The 25,349-nt window shown below is 41.3% G+C and overlaps 1 protein-coding gene and 1 long non-coding RNA gene across 2 annotated transcripts in view; one reads left to right on the forward strand and one right to left on the reverse strand.

The window, feature by feature from the left end:
• The window catches only part of LOC309655419, a 141,856-nt gene that overhangs the window by 70,608 nt on the left and 45,899 nt on the right, over positions 1-25,349 (reverse strand). The window lies entirely within an intron of this gene.
• SLC35F4 (solute carrier family 35 member F4) overlaps positions 900-25,349 on the forward strand; it is a gene marked incomplete at its 5' end in the record, with an annotated part of 295,837 nt that continues 271,387 nt past the window's right edge. The window contains one exon of the mRNA XM_082450436.1: positions 900-1,002. Within this exon, the coding sequence (XP_082306562.1) occupies positions 900-1,002 (103 nt within the window). The remainder of the gene's footprint in view (positions 1,003-25,349) is intronic.

Here is a 25,349-nt window from a genome sequence, read left to right on the forward strand (position 1 = left end):
AAGAAAATCATTTCTCCTCGGGGCATTTGGAATGGGCAAAATAAACATGCTGTGCACAGCTGCGGCTCCCAAGCCTTTAATGATTTCACTGGGCGGATGGAGGGTCCGGCCCGACACGGACTGTCAGACTTGGAGGCTTGATCTCTGTAAATATTTGTGTCCACGATACCTGAATAATCACTCCAAGTAGCACCTGCTGGGGCCTCATTTTTCTTTTCATTTCTTAAAAAAAAAAAAAAAAAAAAAGACTCCCCGTCGTCTAGGCAAGTGGAGAGAACTGATTAACTCCAGGGAACGCTTGCAGATCAGCACACCCCTGGTGGTGCAGACGCCAAGCGTAGACGAAGCCCTGGGGGCACCCCAAGGTGTCATCTCCCCGAGCGACAGCGTGCACCTCTCATATTAACAGCCCTTGGTTCCGCTTGGGTCTCTCCCATCCCCGGCCCTCCTTCCTGAGCCCTTGCCACCATCTCACCTTCTCCTCTCCTTCCACGCCCTGGACCAAGCGTCCCTTCTGGCAGGTGGGGCTGGGGGATGTTTAGTCTTCCGGGAAGGGGTCAACAGGGTTAATGATGAGAGTCCGCGCAGGTGGGGCCGCCCCGGGCAGCGGTCGTTGTCGGAGGTGAGGGGGCGCTGTTCGGGCAGCAGTGCGCGGGGTGGCGGGCGGGAGACCTGCCAGGCTGACAGAGAGGCCGGCCCTAGTGGGGGCCGCTCCGCCGCCGCCGCCGCCGCCGCCGCTGTGATGCGGCGCCGGTGCTGCGCCGGGCGGCGGAGTCAGAGCCTGGGCGCGGGCGCACGAGCTGCAACATCAGCACCGGCGGCGGCACCTGCACCAGCTCCCGGGCCCCGCGCTGCGCTCTCCGACCCGCCGCGCCCGGGGCCGCCGCCCCGTGCTCTCTATGGATGTCAAGGCGGCCCCCAACGGGGTGGCCACCATCGAGGACCGGATCCTGCGGATCACCGGCTACTATGGCTATTACCCGGGTTACTCCAGTCAGAAAAGTAAGATGCGGCGGGGCTGTCTTGCTCCAGGCGCCGGAGGGGTGGGATGCGGGAGGGCGCGCCGTCCGGACACCTACCTGCAGCCCTGCTGGCGTGGCTAAAGCCAATCTCCTGGCAGTGGGGCTACCGCGGCTAAAAGTGTGTTCGCTGTCCTCGGTGCTGAACCGTGAGAGAGAACGGGCGTCCGGACTGTTGGCGCCTCGGAGTTTGGAAATCGTGGTAGCCTTGGGGGCAGAAGCGCAGAGGGAACCGGGTGAGCGCTCCTGACGGCCGTCGGCCGGCTCACCCCAGGCTTATTCACGACCGAACAGGCTAACATGGCCGTTGACTTAGCGAAACTCAGCCCTTGGGGCTGCACTGCCCCAAAGTCCCTACTGGGTGCCAGGCTGCGGGCTGGGCGCTGGGGAGGCTCGGGGGTGGAGCTGGCGGCGGAGGCCGACCCAGACGTGGGTCCCGGAGCCGATGGGTCAGACTGTTCACTCCAGGCTGTTGAGACGTTGCCAGCGCGGGAATTACTCTCGTTAAAATGTTTCTGGGTGGCTGTCCGCCTTGGGCAGAGAAGGAACCTGGCCAGGTCTCCGAGGCTGGGAGCTTGGGGCCAGAGACCCGTGAGAAGACTGGGGGCTGGGGTAGTTGAGAGGGGGAGGCGCGACCGGGCCACCCCCCCACCCCCAGCTGCCCGCCGCACGTCGCGGCTACCTCGGAGCCGGAGCGGGCTGCTCTGCGCGGTTCTGCCTTTCTTCCGGCTAAGCGAGGTCATGCGGTGCGGACGCGTTCACGTTTCTGGAGCAGTTTTGCGGGGAGGGCGATGAGGTGCGCTCTACTCTGTCCCTCTCTCCCCGCACACGAACCCACTGGCTCTGTTTGCTGGGATTAGTTCTGCCGGCGACCCAAGTGAAGCTCGTTTTACTCTGAATTGGGGGAGTAGCTGCGGCTTAATTCCCGTGCAGGTGGGATTTCGCTTTTTCTCTATCAATGCATTTCTGTCGCAATAGATGGAGCTTAATTGATGTTTTTTGCTGTTATTTTTAACCGGAAGCTTCTGGAGCTCCTAGATGCATTTCTGATTGGTATTTTTCTGAGACATTTGAGGTACAGTCAACGTTACAGTTTCTCTGAAACGAGTAAACCCTAACACATAGAGGGAAAAACACCTTTTTTCTTGTAACTCCTCCCCCTCCCCCTCCCCCTCCCCGCTATGCTCCATCTCTATTGAGCTTTCTTCCATGGGCTGTCCTTACACAGATATTTTCTAGTTTAATATTTCATTTGGCTTCAGGAAAGGCCCATTTGATCTGGATGGTTTCTGTCTAGCTGTTTTTAGCATTAGAAGATTACATTATTCATTTTCCATACAAAAGTAATTATATAGTGTTAGAATTTTCTAGAAAGAAAATAACATGCTGTGGAATGTGGTTTGAAGTCTTTGTACTATAGATTCAAAACTTCTTTTTTTTCCTATTGGCAAAGGCTTTTTGTTTTTAACCCTAGAAACTTAAGCGAAGGCAGTAGTATACCAGGTAGAGATTATTTAGATTTCACCTTTGAATATTTTAATTAGGAACCATGGGATTTTGGTTGCTTAGAAAATGTAGAAGCTGTCTGTGAGATTACAAGACCCAGGGTAGCATATTATTATAGTTTTTATAACAATGGAACTTTGGTTAATAAAGAACAAACCAAAAAGAATACTGGAAAAGTGACATTTTAGAGACATGTTCATGTTAGCTTTTCATATTTGCTGAAATAGCTGCACACGTTTCATTTGCCGTACAATAACTGGACAAACAGAGGGAAGAGCACAGGTTAAGACAGTAACTGAAGCTAAAAGGGATAAAGATGCATTTGGCATAGTTATTTGTGATGGGCTCTTAGCTAACTTCGGGCCACAGAATTCAAACAGTGAAGGCAGAGAATCTCACAAGGACAGAGAATTATGTGATAGTCAAATACCTTTCAGGATGTTTAAGCTTTCAGAGGTAGAAAGAGATTGCCATTTTGCAGAGTGAGAGGCTAGGAGAAGAGAGAGCTGGAAGAGGGCCAGGCAGCTGAGCACCATGAAATAATCCTGCCCTTAATGCAGGCTTCAACTAGTAAACAAACACATTGAAGCAAACCAGTACAATATGGTCAATTGATTTAGCTGTTACCGGGAATGAGCAACAGCTTGGGGGAAGTCTGGAAAGACATATTTAGGAAAAGGCTGTGGTGAGGAATATGTAATATGTGAAGGCAAGGTGGCTTTCCCATTTTCTGATGGTGATGTTTGAGACCTCTCTTGATATCAATGCCATTTACTTTTCTAGAGGCAGGTGGGGACTCATCTCTGACAATAAGAATTAATGATCAACCTCATGGTAATGCATCCTGCTGCCACCCCTGCCAATCAGGAAGCTGATTACCTGGCTCAGAACAAATTCAAGTAGTCAGGCTGATGCAAAAAGAAATGTATGTGTACATATATTATATATGTAAAAGGTGCATACATATATAATATACATTGTATACATAAGATATATAAACATTATGTATAAAAGATATATATGCATTATATATAAAAGATATATATATATATATGCAATCATCTCTATGTCTATAAATTTAGATAGATAGATGGGTACAGAGATGATTAAAGCATTAGTCTAACCTCAAGTTACTTATGGTCTGATAGGGGAAGTAGATTCACTCATTCAGCAGGTGCTAATTGAGCACTTCCTATGTGCCGGGAATACATCAGTGAACAAAACAGACAAAAGCTTTTCCTTTTTAGAGCTGAAGTTCTAGTGGGAAGAGACAGACAATAATAAATAAATAAATAAATACATAAATAAAGTATTGTATTTCAGGGTGATAGCTGCTTCAACAAAAATATCAACAAGAGTTAAAAGGCTAAAAAAGTCTGAGGGGGTAGCAGTTGTGGAAATTTTAAATAGGGTGGCCAGGGAAGGCCTCACTGAGGAGGTCACAACTGAGCAAAGACCTGAAGGATGTGAGGGAGTTTGCTGTGTAGACATTGGGAGGAAGTCGTTCCAGGCAAAAGGAACAGCCCATGCAAAGCTCTGGAGTGGAGCATGCTGGGCCTGCTAGAGAAGGAGTGGGGAGGCCTGCATGGCTGAAGTGGGGTAAATAATCGGGCGAGTGGTTGGAGATGAGGACACTATGGATACAGGGGCTCACATGAAGTAGCACCTTACAGGCCATTGTGCGTCCTTTGGCTTGTACTCAATGAAATTGGGAGCCTTTGCAGGGTTTTGACAGAGGAGTGATGTGACTTGACTTACGTTTCAAAAGGATCAACTTGACTGCTCTATTGGCGCAGAGGTGGAAACAGAGAGACTAGTTAGTATGTCACTGTAATAACCAAGGCGGGAGATGATGGTGGCCTGAACCAGAGGCGTAGCAGTAGCAGAGGTGAGAGGTGGTCAGATTCTCTATATATTTGAAATTAGATTCTCTATATACTTGAAATTCTGTATACATCTGAATAGGGTTTCCTGATGGTTGGATATGGTATCTGCAAGAAAGAGAGGAGTAAAAAAATGATTCCACCTTTTCTAGTTTGACCAAGTTTGAGTTGCCAATGGCTAAAGTGTGGCAAGATTTAAGGCAGAGAAGTTTAGGGGGTCAAGGGGTAAGGATAACATTTTGGAAAGTTTAAATGTAATTGGAGACGTAGAATAACCCTGGAGTTCAGAGGAGATGCCTGACTGGAGATATAAATTAGGGATTTTCCAGCATTTGGATGGTTATTTATAGTCTAAGACTAAAGAGATCTCCAAGGAGTCAACGTATATAGAGAAGGGAAGAGGAGCAAGGACTGACTCTGGGGCACTGAGACATTAAGAGGGTGAGAAGAAGAGGGGTGTATGATACCCTAGAAGCCAGTGAAGAGTTTCAGAGGGAAGAGATTAGCCGAGTCCAATGCTGCTGAAGGGTCTAGAAAATAAAAACTGATAACTGACCATGAATTTGGCAACTGGACATCATTGGCTACCTTGACAGGAACACGTAAGGCGGCAGAAGGTGGGTTAGAATGTGCTTAAGCAAGAATTAGAGGGAGGAATTGGAAATGTGAGTATAGACAATTCTTCAATGATTTTTGTGCAAAGGGGAGCAGAGGAAATGGGGGTAGTGGGGCTAAGAAAGTTTTTTTTTTGTAAGATGGGAGGCAATTGCAGGATGTTTGCATGATCATGAGACTGATTCAATAGAGAAAGAAAAATCAGTGATGTTGGAGAGATAGTGTACCAAAACTAGTGCACAAAGGAAGGGACATCGCTTTAGATAGGAACATGGATATAGAGCAGAGGGTATGGATGAAGGGTCTGGAAGGAGGAAAACTGAGACGGTGGGAGTCTGGTGAGATTCTCTTCTGGTTGCTTTCATTTTCTCCAAATAAGAAGCAAGGTCATCAACTGAGAGTGAGGATAAAGGAGGAGGCTGTAGAGGTTGGAGGAAAGAGAAGGTGTGCATTGTTCTATGGGGGGAGCAAATGGACTGAGGAAGTACAGTAAAGTTGTCTGGCTGCCTTAAAGGGCACGTTTAGTTTCTGGTCAGAAATTTGAAGCGAGACCAGTCAGTACGTCGTTATGTTCATTGACACAGTGGTGGCGTGGAGCAAGTGAAGAGAAGGATTTAACCAGAGTTTCAGATTATCCAGTGAGTGTAATAATAGCGGCAAGGGAGTTGTGAATGTATGCAAGGAAGGTATTGAAGTGAATGGCCATAGCATTTAAAGCTGGTGAATAGAGAAGAGAGAAAATCGAGATGATTAGGGAGAGTGAAAAGTTGGTAGGATCAATGGATTGCAAATCTCAGTGGGATCAAAGGCTAGTGGATGGTTAGCTGGGAGATAAGAGGTGATGATCAAAGAAGGTTGTATTACTATAAGAAGTCATTCATTCCATAAGTCAAGTCAAAGGATAAATCCATTTATATTTTACTGTATTCTATTATCAATATTTTTGGGGTGAGCCTTCTTTTTTGTGTTTGTATAAGGAGGCAGTATATTGATGTGTAGTGAATTAAACTCTAGGGGTTTGGAAATTGATTCTAGTTAAACCTGCCAGCAACTTGGCTCTGAGACCTGAGACACCTCTCTGTGGCCATCAGTTTCCTTGTTTGTAAAAAAAAAAAAAGAAAAGAAAAGAAAAGAAAAAGAAAAAGGGTAGAAGTCACTGTCTTAGGACAGCATGCAGTAGGTCGCTTTGACAGCTTTCAAAAAAGCCCCACCCTCCATGGAGAAATCTCACTCAGTAAACTAGTATGTTTACTTCACCTCTCCTCGCCCCACCTTCCATCTCAGATGGTGACCAGTTCCCTCTCTTTGTTCTATGCCTTTTGTGCTTGTTGGCCTTCTGTTTTTTCCTATGCTCCGCCAGTAACCAGGTTCTGGGGTTGTTTTCTATCGGTAGCTGCAAATTTATAGGAAAACTTCTTGTCCTTGCTCTGATCTCAGCTCTGACCATCCCATTTCCAAAAAGAACTCTACCAACTTCTGGCTCTTCCGGCTCTCTCAATTCTCCAACTATTGCTGTGACTTAGCATTTCCCAAGGTTCCAGACTCAGCTGTCTCCTCTCACTTTATTTTCCCCGAGCAAGTACATTCAGTTTCATGGCTTCACCATCTTCTATGTGTCTGTATTTCTAGGTCCACTTTTTCTGAGTCCAGACCCATATTTCAACTTTCTACTAGAATTCTTACCTGAATGTCCCCCTGACATGTCAACATAAAACTAAATTCATCATTCTGTCCTTATTATGCGTTTTAGCTTCCAATATCTGTATCTAACCAATTGCTCAGAAACCTGGAGTTATCCTCAAACTCTGCCCTTCCCCCTTCTCCTATATTCAGTTAACAAGTCCTATCTATTTTACCTCACATATGTGCTTTCCATCCCTATTATCACTGCCTTAGTTCTATCCATTGTATCTTTTTTTTAAACATCTTTATTGGAGTATAATTGCTTTACAATGTTGTGTTAGTTTCTGCTGTATAACAAAGTGAATCAGCTATACATATACATATATCCCCATGTCTCCTCCCTCTTGAGTCTCCCTCCCACCCTCCCTATCCCACCTCTCTAGGTGGTCGCAAAGCACCGAGCTGATCTCCCTGTGCTATGAGGCTGCTTCTCACTAGCTATCTATTTTACATTTGGTAGTGTATATATGTCCATATCCATTGTGTCTTTCACCCAATCTCAAATCTTTTTAATCCAGTATGCACACCTTAAGAACATTCAATTCCCTAAAATGCAAATCTTCCTCTCATATCCCTGATCAAATGCCAGGAATAAATCTTCATTTTCTGTGGAATAAAGTCCAAATTCCTTAGCCTGCCACAGTCTGAGCCCAGCATACATTGTTCTATTTTAGCACATGTTTTTCCCTCTAATTGCCAAAGTAATGCATGCTTAATGCAGAAAATCTGGAAGGCAGAGAAGCAAAGAGAGATTAAAAACAAAATTACTTATAATTCTACCAGCCAGAGGTGATTAGTGTTAACATTTTGGCTAACACTACCCCTTCAGTCTATTTTATATCCATAGACCCATGCAAGTGCTGTTTATTTTGTACTGAACATTTCTCTCGTTGGTCTATATATTTTAATAACTGAAATTTAATGTATGCAAAATCTTCCATATATTTAAACACCTTAATCTACTTACATTGTTGAATTTTTCATCCAGTTTTTCTTTTTAATTTCATATCTCACGTAGCCTCCACAAACCCTGATCATAGTCTCATCAAGCTGCTCATTGTTTTAATAACATTCTTGTCCCCATGTTCTTCAGGGCCTCAGTGCCTTTTTACACTATGGCCTGAATGGCTTCCTCTCCCCAGGTCTCCTTCTTCACTCTTTGGAAAGCTCCTATTTATCTTTAAAGGCCAAGTTCAAATGCACTGTCCTCTGTAAAGCTTCCTGATTGCCCCAGGCTGGGTTAATCCTCCCTCTGTGCTCCTGTAATACTGTGTACTCACCTCTGCTCCAGCATTTAGCACACTATTTTGGGCTGTTTACTTTTCACAAGACTGTTTCACCCACGGAGTTTGGGGAGGGAAGGGACTTATCTTTATTTATTTTTATCTTAGGCAAAGTGAAAGTGTACTGGAGTACATTCTGGGTGCTCAATGAAGTTTACTGTACTAATGAATGAATCATTATAGTTTCTGTGGAGAAAGTGTGGAGAGTTAATTATTTCCACACAGAAAAAGTGTACATGGTGGTAGTGATTGGAGGGAAAGAAAAAAGTCACCAGCTATGAATGAATTAAACAGATGTGCCTATTCAGAGAATGAGAATAAACCAAATGGTATTTTATGATCACTTTACCTTTGTAACTTCTGCATTTGTGTCCTTATTGCCTTTATAACCTTTTCTGTACTTGAATGGGGAAAAGGCAATTTTTAAAATACAGAATAGTATAAAGTTATTAGAATTCTAAGAAATAAAGTGTGGTCCCTTCCGCCTTGTGAAGTGGTTAGTATTGGTCTTCATGGTACGATATTAATATAACACTTTAGTACTCTAACTGGCATTAAGTTATAAAATTGTCTCATACTAGTGAAATGAATGCAGTAAATATTTCTCCCAGTTCATAGTCTTTTTATACCTTGATAATAAGCTTTATGCTTCTTTGTATATGACAGGTAGTGTTTTGTAAACAGTTATAAATAATTACCATTGATACGTAGTAAGAAGTCTTTGTAACATAGTTTTAAACTATAACTTGTAAGGTCTACATTGATACTGAATATCATTGTATATGTTATTGATGTTGCATAATGTGGTAGTTTCTACAATGTTTATTTTGATATGTATTTTTCATTTAAAATATAAATTTACATATAAACTTGATATTTGTATTGTAAAATACTACTGCTACTAATAGCTAACACATGGGTTTAACATTAAGTGTCAGATAAACTTTCTTTAGGAAGCCCATCTAAGACCTGTTTGAAGCCATAAGGTCTAATGCAAAGACCACAAGACCCTGCTCTGCTACTTGCTAGACTTTTAAACTTGCATAAGTAACTTAACCTCTCAGATCAACAGTTCTGTTCCTGTAAAATGGAAATAGTAATAGTTGCATCACAGGTCATTGGGAGGGTTATATAAGATAGCGTATATAAAATGTCTGACACAATGTGCAGTTCAGTGTATGGAAGCTGTTGTGACCATGGAGGAAACCAGTTGAATCGGCTTCATGATTTCAAAAAGGCTTGCTCACTTTTTTCTTGTAAGTAAATGGTTTACCACTTACATTGTTTTCCTATCCAATGTTGTACTCTGAATTGTTATTGAAAATTGTGTTACAGCAATGTTAAAGATAACTTACAAATTATCCAAGTCTGCAATAGTTTTTATTTTTGAAGGTTGCCTTCTACTTCCTACCACTTTCTGGCTTACCTGGATCACCCCTGGGGGTAGTTTAAAATGGGCTGGAGCCATTTGTGATGAGATTATTCCCAATGGGCTGATCCAAAATAGAGGAGACAAATCTAGGGTTCATGGGTGACAGGAGGGGTCTGCATGTCTGGAGATGCAAATACCCAGACATCAAAGTAGAGAGAAGTGCAGGAGTTGGGGGAGGGGTGTGGACAAATTGGGGGAGAGAGTGGGGGAGGGGAAGGGTGAAATCCCAGCTGAAGATGAGTAGCATGGGATGAGGTGGGGTTATACAGGATTGGGAGGGCAAATAGGTGGAGAAGAAGCGAAGGCTGATGATTAGTTGTGGACTAGTCTGCTGGAAGTTTCATTGTTCCTTTTTACATGTGGAGTCTTTTTATTTTTATTTTTTCAAAAGTGAATAGCCTTTTATTTCCTAGTTATAGTTAAATCCTTAAACTCATTTGATTTCCTGTGCCCCATTACATGTGGAGTCTTAAAGGGGCAGTTGCTTTTCGGTCTATTTATATAGTGGCGAACATTACAGATAGGAAATTTTAAGTTCTACTTTTAAAAATACGTCATTATGATATAAACACATTTACATAGTCTTCGAAGTTATAATTCTGTTATGTTATGAAGTATTTAACTACTTAAAGACACAGAATAATATGGAGAAAAAGGAAAATAATCCTGTCACTGTAACATGACTACCGTTATTTTGGTTAATTTCCTTCCAATCTTCGTAATGCATATAGGGCTTCACTTCTTGATTTATTGACAAATATAAACTATAGTGTAGTCATAATTCTGATATATACAATTTTGTGCCCAGCTTCTTTCCCACTTGACATTTTAGGATAAGCATTTTTCGTTTTGTTGCATTTGTCTGCTTGCAGAGCCTGGAATTAGATTCCCTTTCAGAGCTCTTGGCTTAAAGAATTTAGGCAAGCTGGTTCTCAGTTCTTTGAGACTAAATGAAATGGAGAGACCTGTAGTGTTAGTGAGGGCTTGTTTGGTTTCTCATCACAGGATTCCACCTGAACTGGCTTAAGCAAAAATGGAAGTAATTGAAACGATACTGTGAGTCTTCCATGGATTTTAAGGGCAGGGGTTAGGTGGGATAAGCGTCAGGTCCCGGACTGCTGTAGGGAAAATAGGAAGCCCTCTTTCACTGCATTTCATCTCTTTTTTTTTCTGGCATATGTTCTCCATTCTTGTCTCTTGCTGCAGACTGGCTTTCTCTATTCCTTGTCCAAATGGTTGAAAATAGCCTCTGCAAGCAGTTCCAATGTTTATATGTCCTCTATTCAAGAGAGCAGACAGATTGAGCAAGAATCTCTTCTAAATCCAGATTCTCAGGGAAAGGGACTCTTTGGCCCAATTTGTGTCAAGTGTACACTCTTGATCCTATTGACTGTGGTGGTCTGGGGCAGGGTCAAGTTATGCCATCATGGCTGCCAGAGGCTTTCTCCTGTAACCCTACTGACAGTAGGGCAAGAGGTAGTTTCCAGAGAAAAGGAGTGATTGGCTGGACAGTCAATAGCTATTTGGTTCACTGAGCTTTGCATAAAAAGTTTTTCATATTAAATCATAGACTTCAATCAAGATCCAATCTTTCTTCTGGTCTGATAGTCCTTATAATGTACCTACATAATATTTAGTGAGGTTATAGATAGTGTATTCCTAAACTGAGAAAACCCAAGTGTTTGTTTAGAGTATAAGTCCCTAGGGAGTTCTGTTTAAAAGTACTCAAGGAGCACTGCAGACTGCTTATTAAGTTTTATTGAAGTGCTGCTGGTTACATCAAAACTGGAAGACATATTTCTTTTTCTAGGTCGGATCGGGCAACACACCAGTTCCTTCAGACTCAAGGTATAGTAATTGAGGGTGACATTGAACATTGTACAGTTTAAACAGGGACTGAAAATTACACTATTCTGCAGTCTGGGATTTTCTATATTTAGTTCTGGGCTAATGCCAAGATGGCACTACTGAGGGTCAATAATGGTTTTATGGTTCTGAAAACCAGACATACTAAGAATTCTTTATCTCTTGTGAAGCTAAGATTCCTAAGGGTGGTAGAGCCTGCACGTTTTCGCTGCTGATGCCTTGCTCCAAGTCATGTGACTTTGGTATCTATCTTGCATTTTTGTTCACACCCATGTTTTACATTGGCATTCTAGAGGAAAGATCCAGATCGAATGAGCCGGGAACCATTTGGAGCACCATCTTCCCTGCTGGAGTAATGGTGGCAGATGCTAAAGAAGCAATATATACATCTAAAATGAATTATTATTTCTCAGGGACATTTTAGAACAAATATATTTAGAAGTTGAGAACTTTTTATTTCTCCTTAATTAAAAAAAATTGTGAGTGCCTCAAGTGGGAGCTTCTTGTCTTTCTCCTTCCTAGTCCACATCCACAATGCAGTCATTGTGATATTTTAGAAACATTAATTGGATCATGCCATTCCTCTGGTTAAAGTCTTCAATGGCTTCTCATATTTCTTTGGAAAACTAGAAAAGCCTGAACCTAGCCTACATGGTCCTGCGTGGTTGGATTCTTCTGATGGCACCACTCTTGCATCCCACATGATGCTCTGGTCATGCTGGCACGTTCTCCAGGTCCTTTCCTTCCTCCAGGCTGATGAACAAGTCTTCCCTCTTCCTGGTGCTCTTACCTGGCTAGCTCCTCACCATCCCTCAGGTCTCATATTAAGTGCCACTGCCTCAGGCTTCCAGCTTTGCACCTCTCTCATCTCATGTATTTTTCCTTTGTAGCACTTACTGCAAACTGTGATTACAATTTATGTTGATTCTTGTGACTGCTCAATGTCTTTCCTGCCTGCTACTCTCTTAGCTCCGTAAGGGAAGGGATGGATCTATTTTGTTCAGCACTATGTACCCAGCACACAGAACAGTACCTGAACACTCCATACATATTTGCTGAGTGATTAAATCTTGTTAAAAATTTAGAGTAGACTTAAAAAAACCCCAACATTTTATTTGGAATGATTTTAGACTTACAGGAAAGCTGCAAAGATAATTCACAATGTTTCTGTGCACCCCTCACCCAGTTTCCCCTATTATTATTATTTTATATTACCAATGTGTATTTGTCAGAACTAAGAAACCACTATTGGTACATTACCATTAATTAAACTCTAGGCTTTATTTGGACTTCACCAGTTTTCCCTTTAAGGTTCTCCTGCTGTTCCAGGATCCAAACCAGTGTACTCTATTGCACTTAGTTGTCATGTCTCTTAAGTAGGCTTTTAATGAACTGAACTTGAAAAGATAATTTTAGTTTTATAGGAACTTCCTGGCCATTTTTTTAGGGCTTGGGTCAGATCACATTTGAAATTTTAATTACTAGTTTTCAAGGTAACATTGAATTAAATTCATGTTAGAAATGATCTATGACTTGACATGGTAATTACATACTATTTTGGGGGACTGTTCTATAGTGTAGAACAGTTGTTTTTAATGTTTCTGCTTTTTAACATTTTGGGGGAACATAGGCATTTTTGAAAATCTAAACAAAACTATAAATTACTCCCCCCATGTACATATACACCAAATATTTTCATGCAGTTCACTTTATTACAATGGAAATTTATTATTTCATAGGAACATGCTATAAAAGTGATAATTCCAATGAGTCATATCTGTTTTTCTATTTTATGAGAATGTGTGTGAAATTTGATGGTAATATCTGGAAAAATTGAAATAATTAAAATTTGTTAACTAAAATGAAAATGAATTTCAGTTTTATTCAATTTTCAAAAGTGAATTTTAGTGAGAAAGCTCTCATAGTTTGGATTGAATAACAAGCTGAAAATTTGGGGTGGTCTTAGGCATGAGAATATGCAGCTCATCTTTGATATTCAGTTTACTGCAACTTGATTAAAATATTAACACTTTCTAAAAACTCTGACTTACAAGGATACGAGGTAGCAAATGAAATTAGAGACCCCATAGCTTATTTGGCAGGGAGAGGTGGATTTGTATCAAGAAACTTCTTGAAGACTCTTCAAGTTGAATTAATGTCACATCATTTCATTCGTACTCAAGTCACTGAGGTCACCTTTGAGGCAAGATCTGCATCATCCATGCTGCCTTTGTCAGCAAAGAAAGAATGATGAATCCATATTTCATTTTAAGTTTGTCTAAGCAGAATTAGTCTTCAAATATATCTTGCAGTGTATCTAGGTACTTCCAGATTATTTGTCTGCACAGACATTTTATGACATATCACTCTGTATCCTTATTTTCCTGAGGAGCTCTGTTTCCAAAAGACCTTGTGGTTTTCAACTGCATTATAATAATGACTTTAAGGCTTTCAATGTAAAATTGTATCATTTTTGGCCGCACAGCACACGGGATCTCAGTTCCCCGACCAGGGGTCGAACCCACACCCTCTGCAGAGGAAGCACAGAGTGTTAACCACTAGACCACCAGGGAAGTCCCCCAAAATTGTATCATGTTCATATCCATAAAGTAAGCAAAGTGAAGAATGAAGTTCTCCTTATTGAACAACTAAGGATGGGCTTCACATTTTTTTTCCTCAAGGTGATACAAATGTCCTTCAAAGATTTCAAGTCAAGATTTCTGAAAAGATATTAGCTTCAAAGTAGTCAAAGAGAAGTCCACATTCTCTTCACTGGCTCTGATGGAATTGACTTTCAAGGCAATAGAAAAGGTTTCTTGTTGGATCATTGGAAATATTTTAGGTTACTACATGCAGCAAGTTACACTGATATGCAAAGCTACTCTCATCACCAAAGCAGTACAACCTACTTTCCTCCCCATGTGCAGTTTGTTTGACATTACAAACTTTCAAGTTTCCTAAAAAGCTCACAGAATAGGTGTTCTCCTTAGGTGACACTCATATACATATAATAGAAAATCAGGAATTGGGAGCATCGTGAGATATGCAGTCATTTGCTAAAGGGAAATAGCATAGCTGCTAGTATCTCCAATGTTTGCACCAAAATTATGGCAAAAGAGCAAGTTTTGAGAGGACTTTATTTGATAAAGGCACTGCTCCCATTTTTGTCCCGTGCTGCAGACCACAAACGAGTTTATCCTTTTCCAGGGCAGACTGGTTCCCAAGGTCTCCCCAGGATGAATTTTTTAAAATTATTTATTTATTTATTTATTTATTTGAGTATAGTTGTTTTACAATGTTGTGTTAGTTTCTGCTGTAAAACGAAGTGAATCAGCTATATGTATACATGTATCCGCTTCCTCTTGGACCTCCCTCCCACTCTCCCCCCCAATCCCACCCATCTAGGTCATCACAGAACACTGAGCTGAGCTCCCTGTGCTATACAGCAGGTTCCCACCAGCTATCTATTGATATTTTACATATAGTAGTGTATATATGTCAATCCTAATCTCCTATTTGTCCCACCTTCCACTTCCCTCTCTGTGTCCACATGTCTATTCTCTACATCTGTGTCTCTATTCCTGCCCTGCAAATAGGTTCACTTCTACCATTTTTCTAGATTCCAATTATATGCGTTAATATATGATATTTGTATTTCTCTTTCTGACTTACTTCACTTTGTATGACAGTCTCTAGGTCCATCCACGTCTCTGCAAATGTCACAATTTCGTTCCTTTTTATGGCTGAGTAATATTCCATGGTACATATGTACCACACCTTCTTTATCCATTCATCTGTTGATGGACTTTTAGGTTGCTTCTATGTCCTGGCTATTGTAAATAGTGCTGCAATGAATATTGGGGTGCATGCGTCTTTTTGAATTATGGTTTTCTCAGGGTATATACCCAGTAGTGGGATTGCTGGGTCATATGGTAGTTCTATTTATAGTATTTTTAAGGAACCTCCGTACTGTTCTCCATAGTGGCTGTATCAATTTACATTCCCACCAACAGTGCAAGAGGGTTCCCTTTTCTCTACACCCTCTCCAGCATTTATTGTTTGTAGATTTTCTGATGATGGCAATTCTGACCAGAGTGAGGTGATACGCCATGGTAGTTTTGATTTGCATTTCTCTAATAATTAGTGGTGTTGAGCATCTTTTCATGTGCCTCTTGGCCATCTGTATGTCTTCTTTGGAGAAATGTCTATTTAGACCTTCTGCCCACTTTTTTTTTTAAACATCTTTATTGGAGTATAATTGCTTTACAATGTTGTGTTAGTTTCTGTTTTATAACAAAGTGAATCAGCTATACATATACATATATCCCCATATCTCCTCCCTCTTGAGTCTCCCTCCCACTCTCCCTACCCCACCCCTCTAGGTGGTGACAAAGCACAGAGCTGATCTCCCTGTGCTATGCGGCTGCTTCTCACTAGCTATCTGCCCATTTTTTGATTGGGTTGTTTGTTTTTTTGATATTTAGCTGCATGAACGGTTTGTATATTTTGGAGATTAATCCTTTGTCAGTTGCTTCATTTGCAAATAGTTTCTCCCATTCTGAGGGTTATCTTTTCATCTTGTTCATGGTTTCCTTTGTTGTGCAAAAGCTTTTAAGTTTAATTAGGTCCCATTTGTGTATTTTTGTTTTTATTTTTATTACGCTAGGAGGTGGGTCAAAAAGATCTTGCTGTGATTTATGTCAAAGAGTGTTTTCCCTATGTTTTCCTCTAAGAGTTTTACAGTGTCCAGCCTAACATTTAGGTCTTTAATCCATTTTGAGTTTATTTTTGTGTATGGTGTTAGGGTGTGTTCCACTTTCATTCTTTAACATGTAGCTGTCCAGTTTTTCCAGCACCACTTATTGAAGAGACTGTCTTGTCTCCATTGTATATTCTTGCCTCCTTTGTCATAGATTAGGTGACCATAGGTGCGTGGGTTTATCTGTGAGCTTTCTATCCTGTACCATTGATCTATATTTCTGTTTTTGTGCCAGTACCATACTGTCTTGATTATTGTAGCTTTGTAGTATAGTCTGAAGTCAGGGAGCCTAATTCCTCCAGCTCCATTTTTCTTTCTCAAGATTGCTTTGGCTATTTGGGGTCTTTTGTGTTTCCATACAAATTGTAAAATTTTTTGTTCTAATTCTGTGAAAAATGCCATTGGTAACTTAATAGGGATTGCATTGAACCTGTAGATTGCTTTGGGTAGTATAGTCATTTTCACAATATTGATGCTCCCAATCTAAGAACATGGTATATCTCTCCATCTGTTTGAGTCATCTTTGATTTCTTTCATCAGTGTTTTATAGTTTTCTGAGTACAGGTCTTTAGCCTCCTTAAGTAGGTTTATTCTTAAGTATTTTATCCTTTTTGTTGTGATGGTAAATGGGATTCTTTCCTTAACTTCTCTTTCTGGTCTTTCATTCTTAGTGTGTAGGAATGCAAGCGATATCTGTGCATTAATTTTGTATCCTGCAACTTTACCAAATTGATTGATGAGCTTTAGTAGTTTTCTGGTGGCATCTTTAGGATTTTGTATGTATAGTATCATGTCATCTGCAAACAGTGACAGCTTTACTTTTTCTTTTCTAATTTGGATTCCTTTTATTTCTTTTTATTCTCTGATTGCTGTGGCTAGGACTTCCAAAACTATGTTGAATAAGAGTGGTAAGAGTGGACATCCCTGTCTTGTTCCTGACCTTAGAGGAAGTGCTTTCAGTTTTTCACCATTGAGAACGATGTTTGCTGTGGGTTTGTCACATATGGCCTTTATTATGTTGAGGTAGCTTCCCTCTATGTCCACTTTCTGGAGAGTTTTTTTATCATAAATGGGTGCTGAATTTTGTCAAGAGCTTTTTTTCTGCATCTATTGAGATGATCATATGGTTTTTATTCTTTAATTTGTTAATATGGTGTATCACATTGATTGATTTGCATATATTGAAAAATCCTTGCATCCCTGGGATATATCCCACTTGATCATGGTATATGATTGTTTTAGCGTGTTGTTGGATTCTGTTTGCTAGAATTTTGTTGAGGATTTTTGCATTGATGTTCATCAGTGATATTGGTCTGTAATTTTGTTTTTTTTGTGATATCTTTGTCTGGTTTTGGTAACAGGGTGATGGTGGCCTCGTAGAACGAGTTTGGGAGTGTTTCTCCCTCTGCTATATTTTGGAAGAGTTTGAGAAGGATAGGTGTTAGCTCTTCTCTAAATGTTTGAGAGAATTCGCATTTGAAGCCATCTGGTCCTGGACTTTTATTTGCTGGAAGATTTTTAGTTACAGTTTCAATTTCATTATTTGTGATTTGTCTGTTTATATTTTCTAATTCTTCCTGGTTCAGCCTTGGAAAGTTGTACCTTTCTAAGAATTTGTCCATTTCTTCCAGGTTGTCCATTTTATTGGCATAGAGTTACTCGTAGTTGTCTCTTATGATCCTTTGTATTTCTGTGGTGTTCACTGTAAGTCCTCCTTTTTCATTTATAATTTTATTGATTTGAATCCTCCCCTTTTCTTTCTTGATAAGTCTGGCTAAAGATTATCAATTTTGTTTATCTTCTCAAAGAACCAACTTTTAGTTTTATTGATCCTTGCTATTGTCTTGGTCGTTTCTATTTCATTTATTTCTGCTCTGATCTTTATGATTTCTTTCCTTCTACTAACTTTTTTTATGTTCTTCTTTCTCTAGTTGCTTTAGGTGTAAGGTTAGGTTGTTTTTTTGAGATTTTTCTTGTTTTTTGAGATGAGATTGAATTGCTATAAACTTCCCTCTTAGAACTGCTTTTGCTGCGTCCCATAGATTTTGGGTCGTCATGTTTTCATTGTCATTTGTTTCTGGGTATTTTTTGATTTCCTCTTTGATTTCTTCATCGATCTCTTGGTTATTTAGTAGTGTATTGTTTAGTCTCCATGTGTTTGTGTTTTTCACAGTTTTTTCCCCTGTAATTGATTTCTAATCTCATAGTGTTGTGGTCAGAAAAGACGCTTGATACAATTTCAATTGTCTTAAATTTACCAAGGCTTGATTTTTGACCCAAGATATGATCTATCCTGCAGAATGTTCTCTGTTCACTAGAGAAGAAAGTGTATTCTGCCTCTTTTGGGTGGAATGTCTTATAAATATCAATTAAATCATTTGTAGAGACATGGATGGATCTAGAGACTGCCATACAGAGTGAAGTAAGTCAGAAAGAGAAAAATGAATATCGTATATTAACGCATATATGTGGAACCTAGAAAAAGGTTACAGATGAACCAGTTTGCAGGGCAGAAATTGAGACACAGATGTAGAGAACAAACGTATGGACTCCAAGGGGAGAAAGTGGCGGGGGGGGGGTGGTGGGATGAATTGGGAGATTGGGATTGACATATATACACCAATATGTATAAAATGGATAACTAATAAGAACCTGCTGTATAAAAAAATAAATAAAATAAAATTCAAAAAAAAAATAAGGCTGGAAAAGGCCTTGGGGGTGGGGCTTAGGCAGGGGCAAGGTTTAGGCCAGGTGGGGTCTAGGCTCATCACAGACAGAGGGAGCCCTGGAGGGTGGGGGTTCAGGCCCAGGAACCCAGCAGGCTTGCGGGGCCTGAGTGGGTGGGGGAAACACTGGATGTGTTCCTCTCTGATCTCTTGGTCCCCCGAAGGTCTCTCCCTGTCCCTGCTAACCCCTGCTCCATGGTGGGCCCCTCGAGTGTGGGAAACCTTTTCCTCCCCCCACTGCCCCTCAGAGGCTCTGGTCCTGTTCTGCCTCCACTTTTCCTCCCCCCACCTCACTCCCACGCTCCCAGGACCTGCTCGGCCGGAGGGGCCCCTGGAGGGCTGAGGTTTAGGCCTGGGACCCCAGCAGGCTCACCAGGGCCTGAGCGGTTGGGGGAGATGCTAGCTGCATTCCCTCTGATCCCCTGATCCCCTGAAGGTCTCTCCCCATCCTCACTGATCCCCACACTGTGGGTGGGACCCTCTAATCATGGGAACCCCTCCCCTCCCCCAGCCACCCCTCAGGGGTGCCGGTCCCCTCCTCCCTCCACTTTTCCTTCCCCCCTTCTTCCCCTCCAAGTCCTACCTGGTCACACGGGGATTCCTCCTGTCCCTTTAGGTGTCCGAGGTCCCCCACCAGTGCCTGTTAGGTGCCCTAGTTGTGAGGAGATACAAACTTCATGTCCTCCTACTCCACCATCTTGGCTCCTCCCCTCTCCCCAGGATGAATTTAGCAGCAAGGAAAGAAAACTCAATTTATATTGGCTTAGGCAATGAGGAAATTTATTCTTTCTGAGCAGGAAGTTGAGAGGTAGGGTGGCTGAATTAATAGCTTATGCTGGAATGAAGTACCCAGATTATAATCTTTTCTTTTCTGGTTTCCATCTCTTTATCTGTGTGCTGTACGTTGTAGGATATTTTCTTAACTCTATTTTCAAATTATTCAATTAAGTTTTTCACTTAAAGTTTCATTTGAAGTTATAATAGCTCTTTTATTTTCCTAATATTTCTTTTAAAAACATGGCATCTTATTTTCCCTATGATTATGATCTTCAGAAATAGGCTTATTAGAAGCTGCATCACTTCTGTTTTCAAGTTGTGTGGACAGAAAACAAGATCCAGCACTTGTCTAGAGATGTTTCAGTGAAGGATGTGCTGGGCCATGCTGTGAATGTAGTAAGAGACATTTAACTGTAAACTTTAAAATGGTTAAAATGGTGAATTTTATGTTATATGAATAAAAAGAATTGTTACTATTCTAAAAAAAGTCATCTTATTCTTGTTTTATGGATATAATAGCTTCTTTTATTATTCCCTGAGGAACTTTTTTTGAAAGTTCTATTCTCTTGAATGGGCCACTTCCTCCAAGTTGTTTTTTAAAAATTTTTTTATTATTGTTAGCCAATATTCTTGGGTGTTTGGTGATTTTTGTGTATCTACATGTATTCTAGAGTGGAGGACTCCAAAACTATTTGGGAGCTGTGAGAATGGTTGAGTAGGTCAGGAACTATGAAGGGTCTTACCCCACTTTCGAACTAACAAGTTAGTCTGCTGTATTTTCATAGACGCTACCAGAAGACATGAGATTCCTGGGTCAGATACAAAGGACATTATTACTCACAGTTCAGCAAGGAGCATGAGCTTCCTGCTCACGGTGGTTACCCTTGCTCCAAAAATTTCACAGGGACAATACAGAGCAAGCAAGGTGGGTCCTCACTATGTAGTGGGTTTGTGTCATACCTGAGGACTCCTGAGCTCAAGAAATTCCAATCATTTATAATGGTCTACAAGCAAACCTACCCGATCTTTGCTCCAGAGGGAGACATTAGCAAACAAACCTGCCTTCTATTCTAGAGGGAGACAAACTTCACTATACAGGGTCTTGAAAAGCTAGTCCAGGACAAAGAGTTGTCAGAGCCTACACAAGATGTTCAGAAATGGAAGAAAGACCCATGGAGAATTATCTCCCAACAGGGGCTTGTCTATCGTGACCTCACTGTCAAATAGCTGAGCTGTTTCCTTGGGAACCTTCAATTTCGTTTTTGTGAGATCTGTTCCTTTGGATCAGAGAAGGCTTTTCTAATCTCCCAACTGCTGCTAGCATCCTGCGAACCAAGTAGGAAGGAAGCCTGGGCATCTCACTGAGCAATGTGTGTAGGTTCACCTCATTCCTCCATGATCTTGGTATGTTACCCCAATCTTCAACCGTGTCTGGGGTCCCTGTGGACTTCTGTTTGGACCTCTCCAGAGAATAAAGCTCTGGCCTGTGCCAGAGTAAAGGAAGGTGTAGTCAAATGCTGTACAGAGTGAGGATGGGAATTAAGAAGCCATTAGTCTTCTTAAAAAGACTTAAACAAGGCTACTGATTGTAACCTCACTGTCATACCTGTTAATTTGGCAACTGGTAAGTCTGGAAAATTCTGTGTTGTAAATTGGACTAATATCCATTTTTCCTACCCTCAACTTAGGTTTCAGTTTCTTCAAGCCTGACAAGTCATTTACCACTTTCCAGCTTCAAAAATTTTGTTATTGTTTTCTTTCCTGATTCTTGTTTTTAAAATTGCACTTATTGTCATTTTAGTGGAATTTCCTGAATGAACAAATAGAAGTGTGTGTATTTCAATCTGCTGTCTTTACCAGGAAGAATCATTGTACTTTCTATTCCTATTCTTTCAAATCTTCCAACTTTAACTAGACCTACCGTAAACAAGATAAATATCATATTCATAGTGACAGAGTACATTGTCTTTATTTTCTCTCAGTGGGAAGCTATTTTAAGATATCAGGGACTTCCCTGGTGGCACAGTGGTTAAGAATCCACCTGCCAATGCAGGGGACATGGGTTCAATCCCTCGTCTGGGAAGATCCCACATGCTGTGGAGCAACTGAGCCCGTGCACCACAACTACTGAGCCTGTGCTCTATAGCCCGCAAGCCACAACTACCGACCCCATGCGCCACAACTACTGAAGCCCACACTCCTAGAGCCCGTGCTCCGCAACAAGAGAAGCCACCACAATGAGAAGCCCACGCATTGCAATGAAGAGCAGCCCCCGCTTGCCGCAACTACAGAAAGCCTGTGCACAGCAACGAAGACCCAATGCAGCCAAAAATAAATAAATAAAATAAAAAAATTAAAAAAAATGTGCTAGCATTTAAAAAAAATTGGCATAACATAGGGGCAAATAATATTGTGCATTATCTGTTTCTTGATCTGAATGCTGATTTCACGGATGTGTTTACTTTATGAAAATATCAAGCAGTGCACTTGAGACTTGTGTACTTTATTGTATGCATGTTATATTGCCATAAAAGGTTTACATTAAAAATTGTACATAACATGGCTGTATGTCAAAACATTCCAGTTCATTTTACTGTTGTTTTTAATAAAACATGGAATTACCACTTTAAAATATTTTTCAAATTTTCAAAGTAACATAAAATAATTACTTTTGTGTGTTCCCAGTTCACTCACCCCTAAGTGCATCCCCTAATCTCTAAACAGTATGGGGAAAGTGGTTCTCAAATACTTTGCTGCATATTAGAAACACCTGAGAGTTCTAAAAAAATCCCACTGCCAAGGCTGCATTCCATCCCAATTAAAACAGTCTCTGGGATGGAGTCCCGGGCATCAGTACTTTTTAAAGCTCCCCAGGAGAGTCCAATGAAGTTTACAGCCAAGGCTGTAAACACAGGTCTAGGGTGATGCTTCTCAAACTATCTGTGGTGAAGAACCAGTTTGTGTTTTTAAATTCCCAACCCATCACAGATCAAAATTCTTGCAAAATCAATAAAAATGAACTAATAGAAAAATAATCATACACTGAACAATCACAGCAATCTCAACTTGCTATCAATTTTTCTCACTGCTTACTCTTGATGTCTATATCTTGCCACAGACTGGTCACAATTCATCGCCAGGACCAATCCACAGAGCACACTTGGGTAGCACTGACTACTCAGAACCCTGGAATACTCTCTCTCCTTCCTAGCACAAGCTGGGTATCCATACCCTCTCCTCTCTGTGCAAGGAATCTTTTTGGAGTCTGAGGGGATTTGGCCTGGGACACGTCATGTGTGCTCCCACCATTCTGTACAGCCCCACCGACACATTGCGTCCACTCAGATGTTGGGGACTCTGAAAGCATGGGCTGAAAACCATTGTTAATAACCCATGAATTTGTTTGAGATTTTCCAAGTATTGTTTTTGCTCAGCTGTATTAATTCAAGAAAAACTCTTGACTACTAAAATCTTAGAATGTGATCTCATGTATATCTGTAGTGGATCTAATCTGTAAGTTGTATGTGCAAGTGAATTTCAAAGGAAAATCCACTAAAGACTCTCAGGAACAAAAATTTGCTTTGCTCTCAGTGATTTTGCACCTTAGCCTACAATACAGTGAAAACTCTTCCGTTACTTGGGCTGGAATCTCTAAAGGACAAGTGGAGTTTCACTCCCAGGGGCCTGAATGGCGTGTTTGTAGGACTAAATGAGAGGGAGTGGGCTGCCATAATCTGCTACCCCTGGACACTTGGCCCAGTCATCTGGCAACATGGACATTTACCCATGTGGAAGGAATCCCATTAGGTTTATAAAGCATGGAATGGAGAACAAGGTTTGGGATTGGAGGGACTTTCATCTGAGAGAGGAGTTCAGAATGACAGATGAATCTCCTGATGATGACCTCTTAGTCCCTTCCCTCTGGAATCTTCCTCTTCTTCCTCTTCCTCTTCTTTCTCTTCCTCTTCCTCTTCTTCCTCTTCTTCTCCTTCTCCTTCTTCTCCTCCTCCTTCTTCTTCTTCTTCTTGGCCACATGGCATGAGGGATCTTCGTTCCCCAACCAGGGATCAAACTCGTGCCCCCCAAAGTGGAAGCACGGAGTCTTAACCACTGGACCGCCAGAAGTCCCTGGGAGATTATTCTGATGGTGATGCAATTGAATTCTGGTTGAAGCAGATTATCTGATTACCATGGTCCAAGACATCTCTGATTTTTTTTTTTCCTTTCTAAATCTTGGCTCACCTATTTTAGAGAATATGACACAATTATGCTTGTTAGAGAACCAAAGGCCACACCAGATGTTATTAATTCCACTCTTAGTCCCTTGTGTAGTCTTTAATGAAGCTGTCTTCAATGGCCTTATTACTCATCTGCACCTCTGTTGCATTCTGATTATATTTGCTGGGTGTGTAGAATTTTACTCCCCTAAGTGTGACTTAGGTCTGTCTCTCAGAAAGGAAGAGGAAAGGAGATGGGGGATATGCTCTGTGACTTTGGACTTGGGTACCCTTCCCAACTCAAGTTTGGTTATTTGATAAGGGGTGGAAAATTGAGGTCAAATTTCGAACATACTTGTATATAGAGATCTATCTTCTTTAAAGTTTTACACTCTATGTAAAGCTCATTCATGTAAAACCGCTAGCACATGTAACATGTGGCACATGTAAACTTGTTAGGGAAGAAAACCAGGAATGGAAATCTAAGCCTATGCCGTAAGTTAAGAAGGAGTTAGTTATCTCTTGGCTTTTAGTAGAAAATTATACTGAAATATGTACTATGTGCAGCCATGGTGAGGTTGTAACCAATGTCAGGCTGAACTGTGTGCAGAGTAATCTTTGAAGATTGACTATAGATGAAATGCTTGGACTGAAACATTCTGAAAGAGATAGCAGGAGCCTTAACTTAGCATAGCACACAAAGGATTCAGGCTGTGAATTCTGAATCATGCTACTGCTGCTCTGTGACAGCTGTATCACGTTTTCCACTCTACGAGGCAATAGCATATCTGATTTCATGAAAACTCACAGCCTCTCTGTGAAGTGGGTGTTACTATTGCTATGTTACAGGTGAGGAAATTGAGGCCCAGAGAGGCTACCTTGCTCAAGGGCACAGCTACCAGGTATCGGGTTAGAGTTTGAACCCAGAACTGTCTGCTTCCCAAACCCATGCTCTCCCCCAGAGAGAGTAACAAGAAGTCAGCATTGTAAAATTCAGATCATCCAGTGGCCCAGCTCCTTCATCTCCTCCTGAAGTCATGGAAGAAGATGATAAACTTCACTTCATTTTTAGCAATGCCCTTAACTCACAAAGCACAGCTCTGGTAGTGTTTAGCCTCAGGACCTAAGCGAGGCTTCTCCCTTTCCCCCCAAGTCTGAATTTTACCTTGTATGGACGCTGTGCTTGAAGGCTCTTTTTAGAAAGAAAAGGAGAGATTGAATAAGATGGCTTTGAGAATCAGGCCGGTGTGGAGTGTGTGTGTGTGTGAGAGAGACAGACAGAGAGAGAGAGAGAGAAAGAGAGAAAGAAAGAGGGTTAGACACATCTACTAAGATGCAGTTGGTATCTGGAATCTTACCCTTTTCTAGGGAAGGAGGAAGGGCAGTGGAGAGACAGGAGGAGACGGCCCCCCTCTTGACTGGGTATTTCAAGCTCCTGGCTCCCTCCAGATTTGAGGTGCTGTCTTTCTGGTCACACTGAGGAAACCATGCTTCCAGAAGATGGCTTTTCTTCTTGAGAAGGATTCTCTATTTCCTGAATCCACAAGTTAAAAAGAAATAAGTCTATTAAGGGGATGGAGGGA

Source organism: Balaenoptera physalus, assembly GCF_965194825.1.
Source record: "Balaenoptera physalus genome assembly, chromosome: 2".
Taxonomy (NCBI): domain Eukaryota; kingdom Metazoa; phylum Chordata; class Mammalia; order Artiodactyla; family Balaenopteridae; genus Balaenoptera; species Balaenoptera physalus.